This window comes from Haliotis rufescens, unplaced genomic scaffold (assembly GCF_023055435.1).
Source record: "Haliotis rufescens isolate VD_foot unplaced genomic scaffold, xgHalRufe1.0.p SCAF_1, whole genome shotgun sequence".
Lineage (NCBI taxonomy): Eukaryota > Metazoa > Mollusca > Gastropoda > Lepetellida > Haliotidae > Haliotis > Haliotis rufescens.
In genome coordinates this window covers 22513582-22534377 of record NW_025963779.1, presented here as the reverse complement: position 1 = coordinate 22534377, position 20796 = coordinate 22513582, and the positions used below count along the sequence as shown (strand labels likewise).

The 20796-nt window shown below is 39.4% G+C and overlaps 2 protein-coding genes across 4 annotated transcripts in view; one reads left to right on the top strand and one right to left on the bottom strand.

The window, feature by feature from the left end:
• The window catches only part of LOC124131710 (coiled-coil domain-containing protein 73-like), a 156654-nt gene that overhangs the window by 28086 nt on the left and 107772 nt on the right, over positions 1-20796 (top strand). The window lies entirely within an intron of this gene.
• Positions 1637-19192, bottom strand: LOC124131578 (nuclear matrix constituent protein 1b-like). 2 transcript variants are annotated; one of them, XM_046494931.2, is made up of 4 exons: positions 18591-19192; positions 11499-11690; positions 7380-7551; positions 1637-3687 (listed from the first exon to the last, which is right to left on the bottom strand). In XM_046494931.2, exons 2-4 carry the CDS (start codon positions 11673-11675, stop codon positions 2285-2287), a joined length of 1752 nt encoding a protein of 583 aa, XP_046350887.2. In that variant the 5' UTR covers positions 11676-11690; positions 18591-19192; the 3' UTR covers positions 1637-2284. The 2 variants fall into 2 exon arrangements, with proteins under 2 accessions (XP_046350887.2, XP_046350888.2); XM_046494932.2 differs by lacking the exons at positions 11499-11690; positions 18591-19192 and adding an exon at positions 9635-10835.

Genomic DNA, 20796 nt, shown 5'->3' with positions numbered 1-20796 from the left:
AGCCAAGTAATTAAAGCGTTCGCTCGTCACGCCGAAGAGCTGGTTTTGGTCCCCTTCATTGGTACAATGTGTGAAGCCAATTTCTTGTGTCCTCCATCATGATATTGCTGGAATATTGCTAAAAATGGTATAAAACCTCACTCACTCACTCACTTCATGTTGAAGTCAATATTGTTGTGATATAATTATAATATACACACAGCAGATACAAACAGGGATTTCAAGGGAAATACTTTATTAACAAATTTTCATGGATACATTTAAATATCAACTTGTGTAAAAAGGTATAAAGAACAGGTACATGTATTTGTATCACAGACAATGATTAATTACAGACAACATGTTTAGACACTGAATCAGTGAAGTGGATACCACCTTCGGTGGCCATTCTTTAGGCACTTTCTCTGTAAATATATATCAATGGCCTATACACACTGTTGGTTGTGATTAATGTGAGTCAAGACATGGTATTTTGCAAAAGGAGCAATTCCATTCAACTTATACAAATAAAAGGGGTGTAGAAAATTATATTATATTGCCATCTTTCAGCGTTAGAAATTGGCACTATATTGGTCCTATAGTCCTTGCCAATCTGCCCAATAGTAAGGAATCATAAGGACTTGTAGAAATTTGCCATTGTTAAGTGTAAATGTTATCATTATAAGGACTAGTAGACTAAAAGGGTTAGTTACTATCGCTGCCTTTCCTGATTCAAGTGTGTCATTCATGTGCATATATACATCAATGTATAGGCCTACATGTTCCAGTAAAGATACATCATATTTACATGTGCAGTGTCTTCTATCTTTTCTTGAACAGTCTGTACTTGCTGCATACATATAGCAGTGTTCCCGCTGGCATTTGAAACTGCCAGTCCTTGTGGACTGGCAACTCTAAAAATTACCAGTTCCCCCTAATTTTTGCCAGTCCCAACCTTCAACAATTAAAAAAAAGTATGAAAATTATTTGGTTTTAATTCTTTCAACATCATGTTCAGTGCAAAGATGTCATCTCTGAAGTAACTTAGTTAGATCTATACATCATTCACATGAACTTCAGTCACAATTTTCTTTTCTTCTGTTTTTAATATTTCGAGATGAAGTCGCTACCAATGGATATTTAACCTAGAAATAGACAAGGGGAAACCCCGATGGTAACAAACAAGCTGACTTTGTTCGAAAAATGTACTTATATGAATATCACTGATGTTTTGTTCAACAACAAAGATTTATAAGGTACTTTATTTGCCGGTCCACAGGGACAGGCAGTGACATGAATTACCGGTCCAAAACTAATTTTACGGGTAAAAAAATGGTAAATAACCGGTAAACAGGAACGCTGTATGTGAACATGTTTTATACTTCATCCTCCATGGAACGTTGAAGAGAATGCCGAAGAAAACTGGGCTTTATGATTCACCTTCCATGAAAAAAAATCGAAATTGAAGGTGTATACACACTGCACAGTTCCTACAAACAATCTCTAACTGAAATATCATGCTGCACGTACATCATAGGTTAGATATGGTAAAAGTCAACCTTGAATTGTGAATGAGAGAGAGAGAGTGTGTGTGTGTGTGTGTGTGTTTATGTGTTTATGTGTTTATGTGTGTGTGTGTGTGTGCGAGAGAGTGTGTGTGTGTGTGTGTGTGCGAGAGAGTGTGTGTGTGTAAATGCAGGTGAGTGAGTGAGTGAGTGAATGCTATAACCACAAGGCCATGCCAACGTTCCACAAAATATTCCTTATGTAACAGATTGTATTGCAATTGTGAGTCTTCTATTAACACGTGAGGTATAAGGTGCATTTGGCAGGACTACACATGACTGTACAACAAACGGTATGAGAAAGTTCAGTGATGGCTTTCGTTGAGTACTAAAGGTTGTACAATACAGACTGCCAGAAGTCATTGCCTACTTGCACATCATGACTTTAATGCCACAGAGGAAGTAAGCCCAGCAAATGAACATATTAGTTTTTAAGGCAGTGACTAAGCAATTACAAATTCCTTTGGGTTCATCGAAATTTCCTAATTTCCCCTTTGTTTTAACATAACAAGGGCTGGTATCTTTATCTGGGCTAGTAAAGCTTTTGAGTTTAGTTCTAACCCTGGAATAATGCCTCTTTGTTTCTTCCTGACTGTCTTGAGAAACCTTTGTACATGTCTAACCAATTCTAATTTTGGTCAAGAAAAGGAAGTTCTTGTAATGTTTGCTGCACAGATGTTTCCTTTCTAAGTGTCTACGTGACATGTGTCCTGGATTATGTAGATGCTATTTAGAGCAGATTATGCCTTATTGCCATATCGTGGTGTAGGTGAAGTGTTGAACTGAACAGATTTGTTCTGTGGTCTGTAGTCATAGACAGATGCTCGATACTTTGGGTGATTTTGTTGTGATTTGCCTGGAGATGAACTAAAGGTTGTTGTCTTCCTTGAGCCAGTTTGAGGGCTTGTGAAGGTGTTGCTGTTGACAGATTTCCGACCAGGGATTCCAACTCCAAGGTTGGTGGATGTGCCACGAGTTGGGCTGTTGTTGCTTGTACGTCTGCTGTGACGATCTGGGCCATTGTGACCCGACTGCTGGCTTGAGCCCATCAAACTTCCTTTACTCCCCCGGACCTCAGCAATTGGAGGCAACAGTACTGGTTGGACATTACCAATTGCAAGACGTTTTGCCTCAGTTTTCAGCTGTTGGTTCTCTCCCCAGTATTTACGCTTGTCAATCATCAGCTTCCTCTTCTGATCCCGAAGGTTGTCATTCTCTGAATCCAGCTTCTGGTTCCTAATCAGCAGTTGCCTCCTCTCCCCCTCCAACTTGCCCATCTCCGCCCTCAGCCTCATCTTTTCTTCCACTAGCATCTTATTGTCTGCCTTCAGGGAACTGGAGGAGCTGGGACCGTAGGACTCCCTCTTTATCAGGCTGTTCTTGGAGGACAGTTTCTGGTTCTCCCGTGTCAGTTTCTGATTCAGCTCATCTGCCCTCTTGAAGTTCAGGCCTAGATTCCATGTCTCAGTTTGAAAACTTTGGTTTGCAGTTATCAGTTTGGAATTCTCATCTTGAAGTTTTCGTTTCTCAATCTCCAGACTGTCCTTAACTGATGTCAGTTTCTTAACAGCCTGATCAAGTTTGCCACACTCTCCTTCTAGGTTCCGGTTATGAAGCTCCAGACTGCGATTACGTGATTCCAAAGTTCCAACATCTTTTCCCTGCAGACTCTTCTCTTTGGTCAAATCGGCTTTTTCTTTACTGAGGTCTTTTTTCTCTTTCTGGAGGATGCCAATGGATGTTTTTGTTTCCTCTATCCTTTGACAGAGAATGTTGGGTAGAGCCTTCCCAGATCCAGAAAAAGCATGCACACCCAGTGCACTGTAACAGTCCTGAATGACATTCAGCTCTACGAGCATGCTTTGTAGCTTGGATATCACCTCATCAGCTTCTTGTTGGCTCAGGTCTGTCCTGTAGCCTGGTCCATACAGAAGTGGGTCCACCTCAGTATTGATAATTCTTTTGAGTTTTGTGTTGATTTGGTCCAGCTCTGCACTAGCTCTGTGGTCAGGAATGCTCACACGCAGTGCCTTGCTGTGCAGCTCGGAATCTACCACATCCGAGACATTAGAGATGATTGTCTCCTTCTGTCTCTCCGAAATTCTTGTAGTAAGAAGCGCCAAAGCAATCTTCTGCTTCACTCCTGAAAATATATGAAAGTTCACAAATATAACTATTTTGAAATTGTTTGCACAGTTTTATGACATTAATTGTAAAAGAAAGTCCAGACAGTGTTTATTTATAGAGACATATCAGCAGTGAGTCACATGATCAATGAAAGAAGATAGACAGCTTGTTTTCTTCCATGTCCAATTTTCTTAGCCATGCCAGGTTCGACTGATTGCAGGTTTGAATCCAAGATTCATCATGGTTATGGTTCTTTGTTTGTCAGCACCATACTTATGCTTTTATGTAAGACCAAAGAGGTAAGCATCTTTGACTTTGCTTTCCTTTAAGCTGACACACTGTAATATAATTGATATGGCTGCATGAAACCCAACTTGCTCCTCATTACAATAGAATACCCAAGCATGCCGTAAAAGGCGACTATGCTTGTTGAAAGAGGCGACTAACAGGATCGGGTGGTCAGGCTTGCTGACTGGGTTCTTGCATGTCATCGTATTCAAATTCCTTGAATCAATGCTAATGATGTCAATCACTGGATTGTCTTGTCCAGACTTGATTATTTACAGACCTCCGTCATATAGCTCGAATATTGCAGAGTGAGGTATTAAACAACAAACAAACAATCATTACACTTGATTGCCAAATTTGTGTCTGAAATTTATAGTCTCAGCGTCATATTACGTCATGACCAAACTGGGTTGTCATGTTAACATGTTGATTCAGTGTCATCAAGGGGTGCTGCCTGTTTTCTGCTGTAGAATTGCATTCTTTAGTTCAGTGCCAGAAACCTGTTGTCATGGGTGCGAATCCTAGATTTGCACAGATTTTGTTTCAAGGTTTCAGCACCAAACCCATGCTTGTGGGTTTCACCAAAGTGGCAAATGTTTAAGATCTGCATCACTTTAAGCTTTCTTCCCACATCAAGCTGACATGTTGTAAACTGTAAAACTGGAATGATGCTCAAAGCTCAATAGAAATTTTGACATGCTATTACCATTCTATGATATATAGGAAATATGACACAGATTAGAGAATCTGCCAGGAATCAGAAAACATCAATTGATCTGACACTTACCCGGTACACATAATATAATATACATCTAATGAGTATTAACATCAATTACTGATCATTATTTTCTTTCGACAAAGTGTCCCCTAACTCTCTTTCACATTGCTGTGTGACCAAACCAAACAAGTTTCTCTGATCTGACTGCAGATCTTAACAATAGATTCATCATTCAGTTTCCATTCAGCCAAACATATTCCAGAGAAGTAGAATATAAGATTTCAAGTTATCACTCACTAATTATAATGGCATGGGTAAAAAAACATGATATGATTCATTGGTTCATTGCACTGCGTAGTATTTGCAGCAGGAAGTTGTAACGCCATCAGCGCGCCATTTACATTGTATCATTACTGCTCACAAATGACATATTGTACATGCACTGTACATGACTATGAATGGCCTCTGGACAAAGCAAGAAACTTACTTGATACATGTTTGAAAGCCATGACATTAATCTCCAAATTAAGCCTATGTCTTCTTTGTTAAATTTGTTGCATCCATGCAATATGGCTGTGTTTAATATTGGCCTTTTGTTTCTACATGGCTGATGAATTAATATTTCAGATGAAAACAATGTGAAATGCCAGAGCAAATCAATAACTAGAAGAAATATCCGGTTACTGATATGCAATGTAAATGTCAAAAGTTATGATTTAATTTTCCATAAGTGGGTCAAGATAGCTTTCCCTGAAGTAAGCCAAGATATATTTTTTCTAACTGAACTGGATCAGGGGCCAGTGTGTGTAGTAGATATTAAAGAACCAATGATCAACCTAACAGTGATTCACATTGCCAGCAGGCCTTGCTGAAAACTAAAAACACTCTGTTTTCAGGAAAATGTTGGCATATATTTCCGCCAATGATTAGTGGGAATTGTATCCCTAATAATGATGGTCGGAAACAATTCATGCTTATCCCCAATGATTAAGCCATTATGATGATGTGATGCTATTGATGTTGCAGTTGATTCTGAGCCATTCTGAATGTGCAAGTAAAATTGAAGCAACTTTGGGTCAATATGCAAAGTTACAGATCAACAATAACATGGTACAAGTCTGAGAATCACTTGAATCTGTTGATTCTCGCAGAAAATCAACTCGCCCCATTTGTTGCTTGTTGATTCTGCTTCTGGAATCAACATGTTCTCATGATTTCTCCTTTACTGATTTGAAACTGTTGGCATATTCCCACCAATGATTAGTAGGAATATTATCTCCAGTAATAATTAGTGGAAGCTGTTTATGCACATCCCGGGGCAGATGATACCTCTTCTTAGATTCTTATACACATGTATAATAATGTTGTATATAATGATATTGAGATATCACATATGGCAATTCAGTAACAGGAATAAAACACCCCATTACCCACTACCCCACACTACATCACCACCACCCACTACCCCAAACACCACCATCACCACCGCCCACTACCCCACACACCACCACCACCCTACACACCATCACCACCACCCACTACCCCACACACCATCACCACCCACTACCCCCCACACCATCACCACCACACACCATCACCACCACACCCACCACCCACTACCCCACACACCATCACCACCACCACCAACTACCCTACACACCATCACCACCACCCTTCACACCATCACCACCACCCACTACCCCACACACCATCACCATCACCACCACCCACTACCCTACACACCCTCACCACCACCCACTGCCCCACACACCATCACCACCGCCCACTACCCCACACACCATCACCACCCACTACCCCACACACCATCACCACCACACACCATCACCACCTTCCACTACCCCACTACCCCACCTACCACCCACTACCCTACACACCATCACCACCACCACCAACTACCCTACACACCATCACCACCACCCTACACACCATCACCACCACCAACTACCCCACACACCATCACCACCACCCTACACACCATCACCACCACCCTACACACCATCACCACCACCAACTACCCCACACACCATCAACACCACCCTACACACCATCAACACCACCCTACACACCATCACCACCACCCTACACACTATCACCACCACCACCCACTACCCCACACACCATCACCACCACCCACGACCCGACACACCATCACCACCACCCACTACTCCACACTCCATCACCCACTACCCCACTACCCCACACACCCACCACTACCCCACACACCATCACCAGCACCCACTACCCAAAACACCATCACCGCCACCCACTGCCCACACACCACTCACTACCCAAAACACCATTACCACCACCCACTACCCCACACACCATCACCACCACCCACTACCTCACCCTCACCACCACCCACTGCCCACACACCACTCACTACCCAAAACACCATTACCGCCACCCACTGCCCCACACACCATCACCCCTACCCCACCCTCACCCTCACCACCACCCACCAGTTCAATCCTGCCCCAAATATGTTAATGCATTTACTGTAAAGTTAGCATTTATTTTGCTCCATCAGATTGACTGACCCAAACAACATGATGCCACATAAAGTAAAACATACAATTGTTGAGCTGCACAAATTTAGTATACAAAAAATCTTTTAACCATAAAATATTGTGTTACATAACAGCAGCTAGTACTTTCTGTAGTAATGTCTGAGAACTCACCATCCCCAGCTTGCTTGAGCCTCATGTCTTCGTCTTTGACCCCCTGTACGAGTCTGGTAGCCAGTCTGCGGTGGTCTCGACGTAGCGCCTTCACAAGGGCATCAAATGCTGCATCGTCTTTACTGGCAATAGTGTCCACAAACCTCCGCATGCGATCCTTCCCCTTTGTGTGCTGTCAAGGAATTACAAGGATCTGCTATAATGTTATGTCTAAACAAACTTTTAAAAAAAATAATGTCATCATAATGACATTGTCAGCATTGATATTTTCTGTTGTATAAAGACCAGACTCTTTTCAAAACCACAACTTATTTTCTATCGCTATCAATATATATATATTTTATTTGAAATACTATAGTTAAAACCTGTTGGAAATTGTCTGAAAACTTCTGTCCCCATTTTTTTTTTCCCTTGTTTTTTCCTTCTTAACTTTTTGAGGAAATAAAACAAAATGTATTTGAAATTAGAATTTAAAAAACAATTGTTTAAATCTACCGACCTATATTTTAGGCTAAAAATCTGTATCCACCCTCTGACATTGGCAAAAATTTTGTTTATTTTTCCCCCAATGATTTCTTTTGAAGCTGCCATCTGGGGAAAGTTTACAGGAAACATGGAAAGTACTGATATTATCTAAAGCTCTGTTACCAGGTAGTATTTCATATAGGATATATTCTTAAAAAATAGTAGGGGGTCATAAATGTTAATACCAAGTATAGGACAAAGATAAGTGTTGATGACCATGATGACAGACATCTGATGCAAGAATGTTTATGTCTGTAAAACTTAACACCAAAACACATTCTATGGTTTGCATGTGCCTCACGCTGTAACCCCACACTGTGTGTAGGGTATCATTCCTGATTTTGACACTTTCAAAGAAGGTTGATTAATCTCCAGCCGTAGAAACTAACAGCTTTAGTCCACTGGTCCTTATAATGATAACATATAGCAAAACCCTTAAAAAGGGGCAAATTTCTACTAGTCCTTATGATACCTCAACTATTGGGCAGTTTGGCAAAGACTACAGGACTAGTACCAATTTCTAACGCTGATCTCTGTGTATCATGATTTCTGTCAGTCTGATTGATTCTGCTTATCATGCAATTTTGATTTACTTGATTTCATTCGTTGTTTGTGTATGAACTAGTGATGCGGCGTCTGCAATAGGCGGACCGTCTGCAGACTGGCATGGGGTAAACTGGCAGAAGTCATCTGGCAGTGGCCAGTACATTCAATGTTTCACAGTCTGTGATTAGCAGTCCATGAAATCAAGCTCAAACTGAATCAAATTGCTGCCAACTTACACCAGGCTATTCGAGTATGTGTGACAGGTCTGATGAGAAATCTACGTGCAGCTCATCTCTATGCTCAGGGGCAACATGTTGTGACGCCTCTTACAAATTGTCATATTGCCTACAGACGTCAATGGTGTACACAGTGTCGAAACTAGGGTAATAGTCGCTGGTCACGTGTCATGTGTTCACTTTGGACTTCATTGATAGGTGCAGTTGTGTCTAGCGAAAGGAACGTCAAGCCAATGTCATCCTTTGACCTCATGACAGATTTGGCGGGGGATCGGTTATAATGTGGTATGGCATCACTATCACTGAGTGAAATCCACTCCATATTGTGCAAGGAAGGGTCCGTGGACATTACTATTGGGACACCCTTTGCAAGGCGTGTGGGTCGACGTTTTGTCTTTCAGTACAACAACGCCCATGCTCACCCCAAGCAGCACAACTTCCATGGAATGCCATGGCCAGCATTGGGCCCAGACCTTTCACCCACTGAACATGTCTGGGACATGATAGGGAGACTAGTGCATCAGCGTCAAAGGCTGCCAACCATGTTGGCTGAACTTGGCCAGGTGCTTCAAGAAGAGTGGGACAGACTTCCTCAAATCGCAATCATCAAGTGATTTATGCCTCATCAAGTGAATGAATGTCTGACAAATCGTGGAGGTATTACGCACTACGGATCCAAAAATTTAAACTTTAAAAAACTCCTTCAAGATCACTGGCAGTCATAACATCTACTGTCTTACTTGAATACCAGTTTAATGTGTTCTCAATTCATCATTATCATACAATTGTTACTAGAAACTAATAGTGCTTACAATTGTGGAAATTTTAGGGTACTTCAGAGTATCCACTACATTTTTTTGTCAAAATATATTTGAAAACTATAAAAACTTACTGAATGTTATTGTGCAGAAGCTTATATTGTAAGATCTATGGTGAGTTCCGCCTTACCTGTCATAATGCAAGATGTGGCTGCTGCAGTAAAGGAAATGGTTATAAAGATGATCTAAGAGACAGGAATGAAACCATCTGAGTTCATTCATAGGTACGGCAGGACTGTTTATTGCTAGATGTGTGTTTGCTAACAACCGGTTCAGTGTCAGACAGACTATGAATACAGCACATCTCCCGAGACAACCAACAAAGTATCTTACAGCAGCAGCTGCAGAGATGATCCGAAGAACAAGCCGTTGCCTTTAATAATTTATTCCTTGTAATTGTCATTGTTCAGAGCAGATCAGCTTTCTGTTGCAAATGTCAGTGTTTTTGTGCATGGCAATGATTGTCCTTTTAGCCTGTTAAAAGCCCCTGGGTTGGCTGCTTCAAGGTTGAATTAACAGGAACATTTTGTATTCATATCATGCATATGGAGAAGGCGGTAATAAGTGTTGCACTTGTGACCAATCCCTTTGTCTTTTTGGACAATTAAGTATGTTTAATAATATGGAGAACCATTTTATGCTTTAAAGAATGAATTTTCAACAGTTTTGTTTCAGTATCTGTCTCAGGTCTGTGTAATTCGATATACAGTCAAACACCGCTGTGTTGAAATTTGATGTGTCGAACTTATGGTTGTCTCGAAGTAAAAGGTTGGTCCCTGCATATTCCTTCCTTCTGTATTCAACATTTTTGGTTGTGTCAAACCTCGCATAACTCGAAGTATTTACGGATGTCCCTTCAACCTCGACACAACAGTGTTTGACAGTATGTGTAAATTGTATTATTTTTACCATTACCAATGTATTCTAGATCCAGAGCTTGTGATTATGTTTCTAAATACAAAATATAGATAATACTTACATAGAAATTGTTCATAGAGTTTCAATAAAAGCATCATTCGAGTACATATTCCTTTGAAAAATTCACAGATTTTTGTGTAAGTAGGGGTAATTTCACTGCTATGCAGATGTGAGTTTACTTATATTTGTCATCAGATCATTAAAGGAATTCTTGTGATACTTGTTTTCAATTTTTGATTTTTGGATTGGATTTTGAAATTTATTGAATTATTGAATTATTTATAACATGGAAATGTGATCAGGTCAATGTACTTACTTAAAGGAATTCTTGTGATACTTGTTTTCAATTTTTGATTTTTGGATTGGATTTTGAAATTTATTGAATTATTGAATTATTTATAACATGGAAATGTGATCAGGTCAATGTACTTACTCATTATCATTATTATGATAAGCATTATGATATTTAAGAAGCTGAAATGTGTTAAGTATTCATAATGGTCTGTTGTGCTCCCTGTTAACACATGTCTACACAGTGTTGATCCAGTCTTTCTTGCCAGTACTATAAGTTTTGTATATTACCTTTATCATTTCATGATTACTAAGTTTCACAAATGAATTTTTGCATATTTGGAAACTGTGTGATATCAAATACATATCTCATGATGTGCACGAATACAAATAATTACCTCAACTAGATAAAGGAATGATAATCATATAAGAATTGTTTTTATAGCTTTGGGGAAACTTGTTCAATTGTTCCCTAAATCTGCCTCCAATATCCCCTCTCTGTATGCCCTTATTTCCAATTTTTTTCAACAAACCTATACAGTGTTCGGTATTTTCTTATTGGTGGTTAGAACATCTGCAATAGTAATGTGGAATATGTTTTCGTGTGTACTGAAATGAGTTAATTGTTTGAAATTAAAGGGGGTCCCTGAGTCCTAAAGGTCTTCACATGTGGTGGTTGAATCCAGAAACCACCTAAATCCTTAATTTTTAAAATTATCATTTTACCATTAGGACCAGGACACTTGACTTTACTTTCATTGCATGGACATGTTCATGTGACTCACATTGATGTCCCTCTTCTCGTGAGGAGTGAAGATCTCCTCCATGTCCGGCATGACCTTGTCCAGGTCCACGGTGTCCTCAATGGCCTGGTGGTAGTTCATCAGAGTCGCCTGCTTGCGAGGGTCCATGTTACCTCCTCCTCCTCCGCCCCCTCCAGCTGTCTTGTCCCTTCGGCTCATTCTTTCAGTAAAACACTGTTAAAAAACCAAAACCATTTGAATGCTTGACAGAATCTGAATTCTATGTTTGTTGCACTTATCGTTGGTAAGAAAGAGACATATTTTTCCGTCTGTTGTTTATGTGTATTGTTTCATCTGGTGAAGATATGTAGACTTGGATATATAATTGCTCAGTACAGCAATTGACTTATCCTTAGCATTAAATATCCATAGCGTACCTTGGTGACAAAGCGTGTATGCCGTGGGAATTACATGTACATAGTCATACTGGGTACATAACTACTGTGGCTTTCAAGCCATTAATTGGCATTTGTCCATCAAGATCTCGACAAGTACTGACTGACTTTGATTTTGTAGATGTTTTAAGCTTTAGAAAAAAATTATGGTTGACATTGTGAAGGACATTTACAAATTTGACGCATCAGGTACCGAAATGAATGTTCAATGCAATTCCCATTTTTGACCTGTACCGTATGTTACCATGTTTTTTTCAGATGAACAATTGACTTGCCTTTGCATGTGTTTGTGATGGGTGCCACTGGTGGGGAAGGATACAATCACCTTTTTGCATCTACCTGGTATCATCATTATCTGATAGTGATTCATAAACATATTCTCATGATATGGCCACGATCATACAATGCAGCGTTCGAAATGGGAATTAGTCCTATAGTCCTTGCCATAGTTCCCAATTGTTAAGGTATCATAAAGACTGGTAGAAATTTGCCATTTTTAAGGATTAGTGGGCTTAAACTGTTAGTTTCTATCACTGCAATGGACTCAGCTTTCAGGAGATATCTCTTATGATTATTGAAAACAAATTGTCGCTTTTATTTACATATAAACATTATTTGACTATTTATTCATGGCCATGGGTATTAAAGTGTGACACTGACAAATTAAAATCAAGGTCTGCCATATACGGTAATGTGAAGGGCACGTAGAAACGTCTCTAATCAGGCCTGTCACAGAAGGTTTGATAAAATTGTTTCTTTTCTAAAGTGTGTGTTAATCTACACATACTCTAATATTCCATTTTTGGTAATCAATTCAAGTTGTTTAAGTTCTTTCAAGGTCAAAGTATTCTTTCGCAGGAATGCCTTTGACTGATACATAAAGAAAAATGACAGAAATGTTCTGTTCTACTCTTGCTTTGACCTTTGCAGTGAAAGCTGAAGCTCAGTCTTATGACCACTACTCAGCCATTTGCTTCAAACTGTCATGAATCTTGGTCCATATGTAGTAGGGCTCAACATATGTTTCATTTTACACACAACCGTATTCAACATAATAAGCGCCCCGCTCTAATAAGTACCCACGGCGATATTTGCTAATATGCTGAACTGCAAAAGAAACATCACCATGGATAGATATATGAGAAACCTTATTTGTCCAAACACTGTTAACATACTTTGAGACATATTAAAAAGATGAAACTTGGCAAAACTGATCATCAAGGTTAAGATTAAAGTGTCAAATTTCTTAAAGTGAAAACACAATTCTAGTCTCTGAGAAAATGGCATCACAAGTCAGTATCTCATGTGTCTATCATGTGCATTGATGACTGCCGTGCAACGTCGATACATGGAATGGATGAGACGGTTGATGAAGGCAATAGGCGCAGTTCAGCTGCAGTTGTCGGCCTTGGTCGGATGTCATCCAGCCGTCTTTGAATCTCGGCCCACAGGTGCTCAATATGATTTAAATCGGGACTGAGGGCAGGACACGGCATGGTTCTGATGCCATTCTGCTGGAGGAAGTCTCTTGTTGCTCTCGCAGTGTGGGCACAGGAGTTATCATGCTGAAACTCGTGGTTGCGGCAACTTGCCAAATGAGGTATGGCGTGTGGTCTCAAGACTTGATCAATGTACCGAGCTGCTGTGACACCATTGCCTCTCCCTGGACCGATGTTCTGGAAGACCACAGGGCCAATCCTCTGTGCAAGACCAATCCAACCCTACACCATATGCTCGGACCACCCCGTGAGTCTCTCTCAACAACACAAGCATCCGAATAAAGTTTCCCATGGCGTCACCAGACTCTCTCTCTGCCATCTGCTGTTGAGATACAGTAACGGCTCTCGTCTGAGAAGAGGACTCTTCTCCACTGCTAGTGGTGCCGATGCTGGTGCTGCGTTGCCCACTGAAGACAGTGGTGTCAGAATGGGTCCCCGGTGTGGCCTGTGACAGTGTAGGTGTCTGCTCGTCAATCGTCGACGCACGGTGTCCTCACTAGTGTGTCACTGGTGTGTCCCCATGGTCTGTCGAGCAGTTTCCCCAGCAGTAACAAAGCCATCTTGAAGATGCTGTCGCACAATCTGACGATCCTGACATCGGGTGGTGACCCTTAGTCTTCCACTACATGCTCGGTCATCTGTAGTGTCGGTGGTCTGGTACCGTTGCTGGATTTTTATAGGGCAAGACATGGGGGAATGCATGTGCGTTTCAATTTGCACGGAACTCGTGATACGTTTGGGCGATCGGTTTTATTGTCATCTGCTTTTTTTTTATCGTCAAATTTCATTTTTCTGGACAAGGTAGTGTTAAATTTTAGAAACTTTGACAAACATTACCCAGATATTCAAATGATAACATTTCATGCAATGTTATTTGGGGTGACGTTTCTTTTGCAGTTCAGTATATATTAGCTGGTGAACAATCCCAATTAGCACCCCTTCCAATTGATCAATGTACACAAGACTTATTTATTCGTGTATAATACGCACTCGTTTGTTATATGCACCCTTAATTATGGGCAATTTAATTCTGGAAATATATCTGTCTTGTATGATACACACATACTTTTCTTTTGTTTCATTTCAGGCTGTCAGCATAAACCACAAAATTTACTCACCAATTATTTTTCTCACCAAAATTACATTCTAATAAGAGCCCCCTATTTCTAATTTTGAGAACGCCCCAGGAGCTTATTACGTTGAATGCGGTATTTTAAATACTATGCAAGTTGACCACTCTCCATAATTCCCCTAATATGCTTATCAACTCACAGTAAACATCTCCTCAGACTCCACAGGCCCAATGACGCTGATAAGTCACATGCTTGTTCCCACTTGACCCTTGAATGTGTTCAGGAGGTTTGAATCAAAATGTTTGGTATTTGTTTTTGTTTGTTGTGTGATTTTTGTATGGGTAATATTTTAATGTTGATGCTGTATCAATACAAATTTTAAAATATTGACACTAAATGAATAATTCACTTCCACAAAAATGTTCATATTTATTAAGACTGAAGATGGACAATGAGAAGGAAGAAAATTCAATTTCAAACAATTAATGGATCAGCCAAGTTCTTAATTAGCATATAATTATTTAATTGCAGGTCTTCATAGGTAATTGTTATCTATACACATACAGAATAATGAATTTTATAATAACTGATATATTGATGTGTTGTAAATAAAGCGACAAAACCCTTTCCATATCCAGTAGAAATCTTTGCATAAAGCAGATGCATCATGAGCATGTGTTTATGAATCACTATCAAATAGTAATGATACCAGGTGTTCGTGAAAAGGTGAGCGTATCCTGCCCCACCGGTGGCAATACTTTTAATAATACTTTTGAGTTAATACTATTTATGGATACTAAATTTCCAATCAAAGACGTTTCTTAATATAACTAAAGTATGTCAATACAACTCCCCTGTATCCCTGGGGAGTGATATGAGACAATTGTCAAGTGTTCTTTATGTAGAATAATACCCAGGTTCTTCATCCATAAAGCTTTTATTAATTTACAGACTCTTTCTCAGGTCATATTGTTTGTCTCCAGTGAGAAGTATGAATTAACAGCATTGTTCTCTGTAATGATTTTCCTCCTCCCATTCCCACTGGGAGGACGTGGAGCTAGGTGTGTGGGTGTATCCAGTTTGTTTGTTTCTTTAATGCCGCACTCAGCAATATTCCAGCTATATGACAGTGACCTGTACATAATCCAATCTGGACCAGACAATCCATTGATATTGTGAGCAATGATCCACACCATCAGTATACAAGGACATGGTATCAAGCTAGTCACTGAATCTTACCGCTCGATCCATTTGGTCGTCTCTTATGACCAGCATAGCTTGCTGGGGACCTGTTCTAACCCTGAATCCCCATGGGAGGGTGAATACAGAGAGGGGAAACTGTCATTTGTATTTCTACCATGCCCATAATATGGGTCCCCAGGTTTTTGGTGAGGGTATTTAAATCTCTCGACATCTAAGTCTTTAACTTTTAACACAAGGGCTATGACAAGGATGCCTGAATTTAGTACTTACTTTTGTGAAACTGTAATATTATTAACAGAACTTAAAGTTATCATTTAAGAGAGTATGAAATTGAAGTGTATGCCCTTTGGCAGTAGACACTAACTCATTTGAGCTTTTGGTCTTTATGATGATGTACATTCAAGGAGAATATAAGGCACCCAATCTGCTCCATCTTGAAGGTATGAGAGTACTATGAAGTATGTATGGAGTTTCAAGTATGAAGTACAATATTTTGCATGCTTACAGGCTGCATTTGAACCAAATATGCAGCCCGGGCAGTATTTTTCTGAAGGCATCCAAGTGACTAGGTATTCTCTGTTGATGAAAATGGAAATTGGTTACCACACTGTCCTCCAGTTTCTACAACTGAAAGGGCTAATTCACCAGTCACCCATGCAGTCAACTTAAGACGATGATGCTCCTTCCTTTGCCACTGTTGAGTGGTGGGCAACAGAGTTTAAGAGAAGACGAGAGAGGCTTGAAGATGACCCAAGATCAGGAAGAGTTTCAACTGCCACCACTAGGGAAAATGTTGGTCAAATAAGTGATATGATTATGGATGGTCAAAGACTCATCACATGTCACACAGTCAATGCAGTAGGTGTCTCTCATGAGAGAGTTGAAAACATTCTGAGGAATGAACTGGATGTGACAAAGGTTTCAGCACGCTGGGTTCCAAGGCCTCGGACTCCTGATCAGAAATGTCTTAAAGCAGACCCAGATGACTTTGTTGAGGGAATTGTATCCATGGAAGAGTCTTTGGTTCATCACTTGTAATCAGCCAGAGACCAAACAACATTCAAAACAATTGTAACATTTAAAGTCTCCTCCAATGGAGAAGGCAAAGTCTGTTCTATCAGCTGGCAAGATGATGGTTTCGGTTTTCTTGGACTCTGCAGGAATGCTATTGGTGGACTACCTCCTGAATGGTCAGACCATAATAGGCCAATAATATTATGCTAATGGCATTCATTGTGATGCCTGAACCTCCTGTGTACTACATTGTAACGACCTAGGCAACCATTCTGCCTCCTTTGAGCCTCCTTTGAGACTCCAATGACAACCTGGCAAATTTTATGGTCGCACACAGGAGGCACAAAGGTCGCCATCCTGTGTAAAGGCTCCATAACATCTTGGCGATGTCGAAGCCCTTTAGGCGGATATGAGTCGTACTAATACCCACACCTGGGGTATATATTGCAGCATTATGCTCATGTGCGTACTATACTCAAGAAAATATGGTACCCTTTGGGAGAGAATTTCTTATTTCTAATAGTTTGTCTTCCTTGTTTTCTTATTGGGGGCATGTGTTTAAAAAATGGGTCATTTTTCCTATAATACCAAATTAAAATTTTTTCTCAAGTCCTATGCATACCTTAACTAGTGTATATTTATATATGAAGCATTTTTGAAGAATATGAGATTCTAAACCTGCTGTTATGAGTGGCCTGTATTGCAGGTTTTATCACAGTCACTCCCAGCACTTGTGTTCTGTGTAACCTACTCTCTTTGTTTGTCTACACTCCAAGAGATTTGTATGAAGGGGGAGACACTTGATGTGTGTTATGTTTTATGAAACAGTTACAGGATGTACCCTACTGTGTTACATGCATACCTAGTTACCAGCTACAGGCCACATTGTGTAGCTTGTGGACGTCAGTATGTCAAAGTAAATATAGTAAACAGTAGTTTACTTTTCACTGAATAGAGGATTCAGTCACAATAGTTTGTGTTGTTATTATAATTAATTTTGAATTTTATAGTTTATGTTTGGAAGTTTAATGTTTAATAGCATAAGATTATTGAAACCTGTATTAAGGTAATGTAAGAATGTGAGAAAAAATAACACAACGAAGCAACATTTTCATGAGCATTATTACACTTTGATCATCAGTATTTTAAACATACCTCAGCTTATCAACAGATGGAGTGTTCTGTACTTGACTAGGAAACTTTATCCATATTTTGTATTGATTTCATTCCTTAACCAGGTATTGCCAAGGCAACCATGCATTTAATTAATAATGTCTTATGGCACATAATGTAAGCTGTGTGATTACATGGCAGATGCTAGTCACCGTCTGTGACTATAGTTACTGTTTCAAAGCCTGTGAGATTTCTTTATATCAAGTGAGACCTGTAAAATTAGCTTATCAGTCCTACACTGAGACTAAGATCTGACAAACAGTTCCATGAAACAAGAGTAGGCAAAGAGACCCTCATGTCTTGGCAGTACAGGATGATATCAAATGTAGAATTATAAATATTTTGCTTGTGTATGTGAAGCAATGAATTATGTATGATGTAATACTAATGACATGAGCAAACAATATTGACACTAGTCCCATAGTCCTTGCCAATAGGACTAATAGAAATTTGCCTTTTTTAAGGGTTTTGCTATATGTTACCATTATAAGGACTAGTGGACTGAAAATGTTAGTTTCTATCGCTGAACTTTTGATCTGAATATGAATTAACAAATAACAAATAATGAAATAACAATAATTTAATGTTTTAAATACATCATGTAGTCTAAAATGTCATTATTTTAATAAATGAAGTTTTAATGAACTTCTGATATGATTAAAACTAGTCCTCATTTAATTCATCACATCAGCTGGTAAGACATCAAATGTAGCTCACCTCTATGGCATCAGGTTAACGTCACCCACAGCATGGACTAAATGGTAAAGCACTTAATCTTTGTTCAACATTTTCATGTCTCCCCGAAGATATAATCCTTGGTACCAAGATAACACATATATACCTGAATATCTGGATTATCCTCAATGAAAGTTAACACCGACTTTGGGGTATACACGTTGTCCTGACGATGTCACCCGGGATATAAGTTGTCGTATCAACCACCCAGACAACAGATAAACCTTCTAGTGTGTCTTTATCAGCCTTGTGTAATATCAACTTCAGCACAGCCAAATGATCTTTCAGTACTGAGGACATATTTTATGGCTGTTTGCCTACTTTTATTTACTTGTTCGTGGTAGGTTTATAATATTGGTCAGTGTATTGTGGCCCACCACGATGGAATTTATTGCCTTGAAAGTAGAGTGTCAATAGTTAAATAATGTCTTCACAAATTTCAATAAGTGTCTTTTGTATGATTTATTGTTGCTCGTTCAACCTCCGGTCCTCACTGAAATGAGAGTTCATTGACGGGAACAGTAAATGTTTGTCTAGTGTGCCTTGGTTGTGAAGTGCTAATTGATATCGGAGTGTTGAGAGGCTGTTGAGCACTGACACCAGAGAGATGTTTGCCAAGTATATGGAGCTACCATTACATGGGAAGAACTTTCCTATCAATATATCCCCCATTCTAATATTCAGTTAAGTATTAAATGTTTTTTAAGATACATATTTTTAGAATCAAGCTGGTCTAACTTTCAAATAGAAAAAAAGGGGATTTAGTGTAAATTTATTGATTATTTTCCAAATTCACACTTTTCTAAAGAGGCTTACAGGGAATTCCAACCTTTCAACATTGTAAAATTGTAATCAATTTGATATATATGTACAAAAACAACCAAAATGAAAGATGTGCTGTTATATATAATGGCGATTCTTTGATTTTGATGGTTTTGTAATACAAACACAAATGGACAACAAAGAAATTCATAAAAGGATTTATTGTTTATTCCAGGGTTCAAATCGTGATCTCATAACATTTTGAGAGATCATAGTTAAAGGTCAAGGTAACTGGAGGTCATTTGTAAAGTATGTGTGCCATGTTATGTACTTTTGCAATTGATAGATTACAATTGATGATCAACATAAATATTAGTGTTTGGTCACTGTGACTTACTTTTATCTACCTCTTGCAAGTGATTTCAAAGTTTGCGGGGGTCATGGGTGGCCCAGTCATCTAAGGCAGCACAATTCACAATATAATATATGCAGAGTTGCATCCCTTAGGTGTGTCAGAAGCTCGTTTTTAGGTTTGTCAGCACGATCCCACACAAAGCTGATACACCATGATATAACTGAAATACTGTTCAAAGCAGCCTCATAGCTCACTCACTCAAAGTTTGTGTATCTAAACTATTCTTCTGTGGTGATTCTATGGTAGAGTAGGTCCTTGTATGCCATGCTTGTCATAGAAGCTGACTAGCAATTGACAATTTTATGTTTGGGCGGTGGGGTTGGGATGAAAAGGTGGTTGGTGAGAACCTGTTTATTTTAGATGTTTACTGAACCCACAACACATTATTTTTCAGAAACCTGACTGGAACTCGATGGACTATTCTTGTTGTTTGTTTGTTGTTTAACACTCCACTCAGCAATATTCCAGCTATACATGAAGGCAGTCTGTAAATAATCGTGTCTGGACCAGACAATCCAGTGATTGACATCATGAGGATCGTTCTATATAATTCAGATACGAAGACATGCATCAACCAAGTCAGCGAGCCTCACCACCAGAGTTAGAAACTAACAGTTTTTGTCCACTAGTCCTTATAATGATAACGTATAGCAAAACCCTTAAAATGGGCCAATTTCTACTAGTCCTTAGGATACCTTTACTAATGGGCAGTTTTGTAAGGACTACAGGACTAGTGCCAATTTCTAACGCTGACCACCTGATCGTGTATTCTTCTTGTGACACATTTAAGTAACATTACTTCACTGCATCAGATTGCCAGAATGTTCAGTACATCTTTATGTTTACTTTATTCACACTTGAGATTTATGAAAGTTTACACATTGCTTTATTTGTAGTCCTATGTTGATCTGTAATCCTGCCAGGGGCATCCATGGTGATTCCTTATCTGTAGCAGTGGATCAAAGGGAAACAACTCCTCATACCCTTGCGCTTGGATGTGTACCTATATCA

Excerpts from the sequence above, each read along its gene's own strand:
- LOC124131578 (XM_046494931.2), bottom strand. The coding sequence starts at position 11,675 with ATGAGCCGAAGGGACAAGACAGCTGGAGGGGGCGGAGGAGGAGGAGGT. Across the intron at positions 7,552-11,498 it reads ACGAGAAGAGGGACATCAAT|CACACAAAGGGGAAGGATCG; the intron begins GTGAGTCACATG and ends ATTCCTTGACAG. Across the intron at positions 3,688-7,379 it reads GCTCAAGCAAGCTGGGGATG|GAGTGAAGCAGAAGATTGCT; the intron begins GTGAGTTCTCAG and ends ATATATTTTCAG.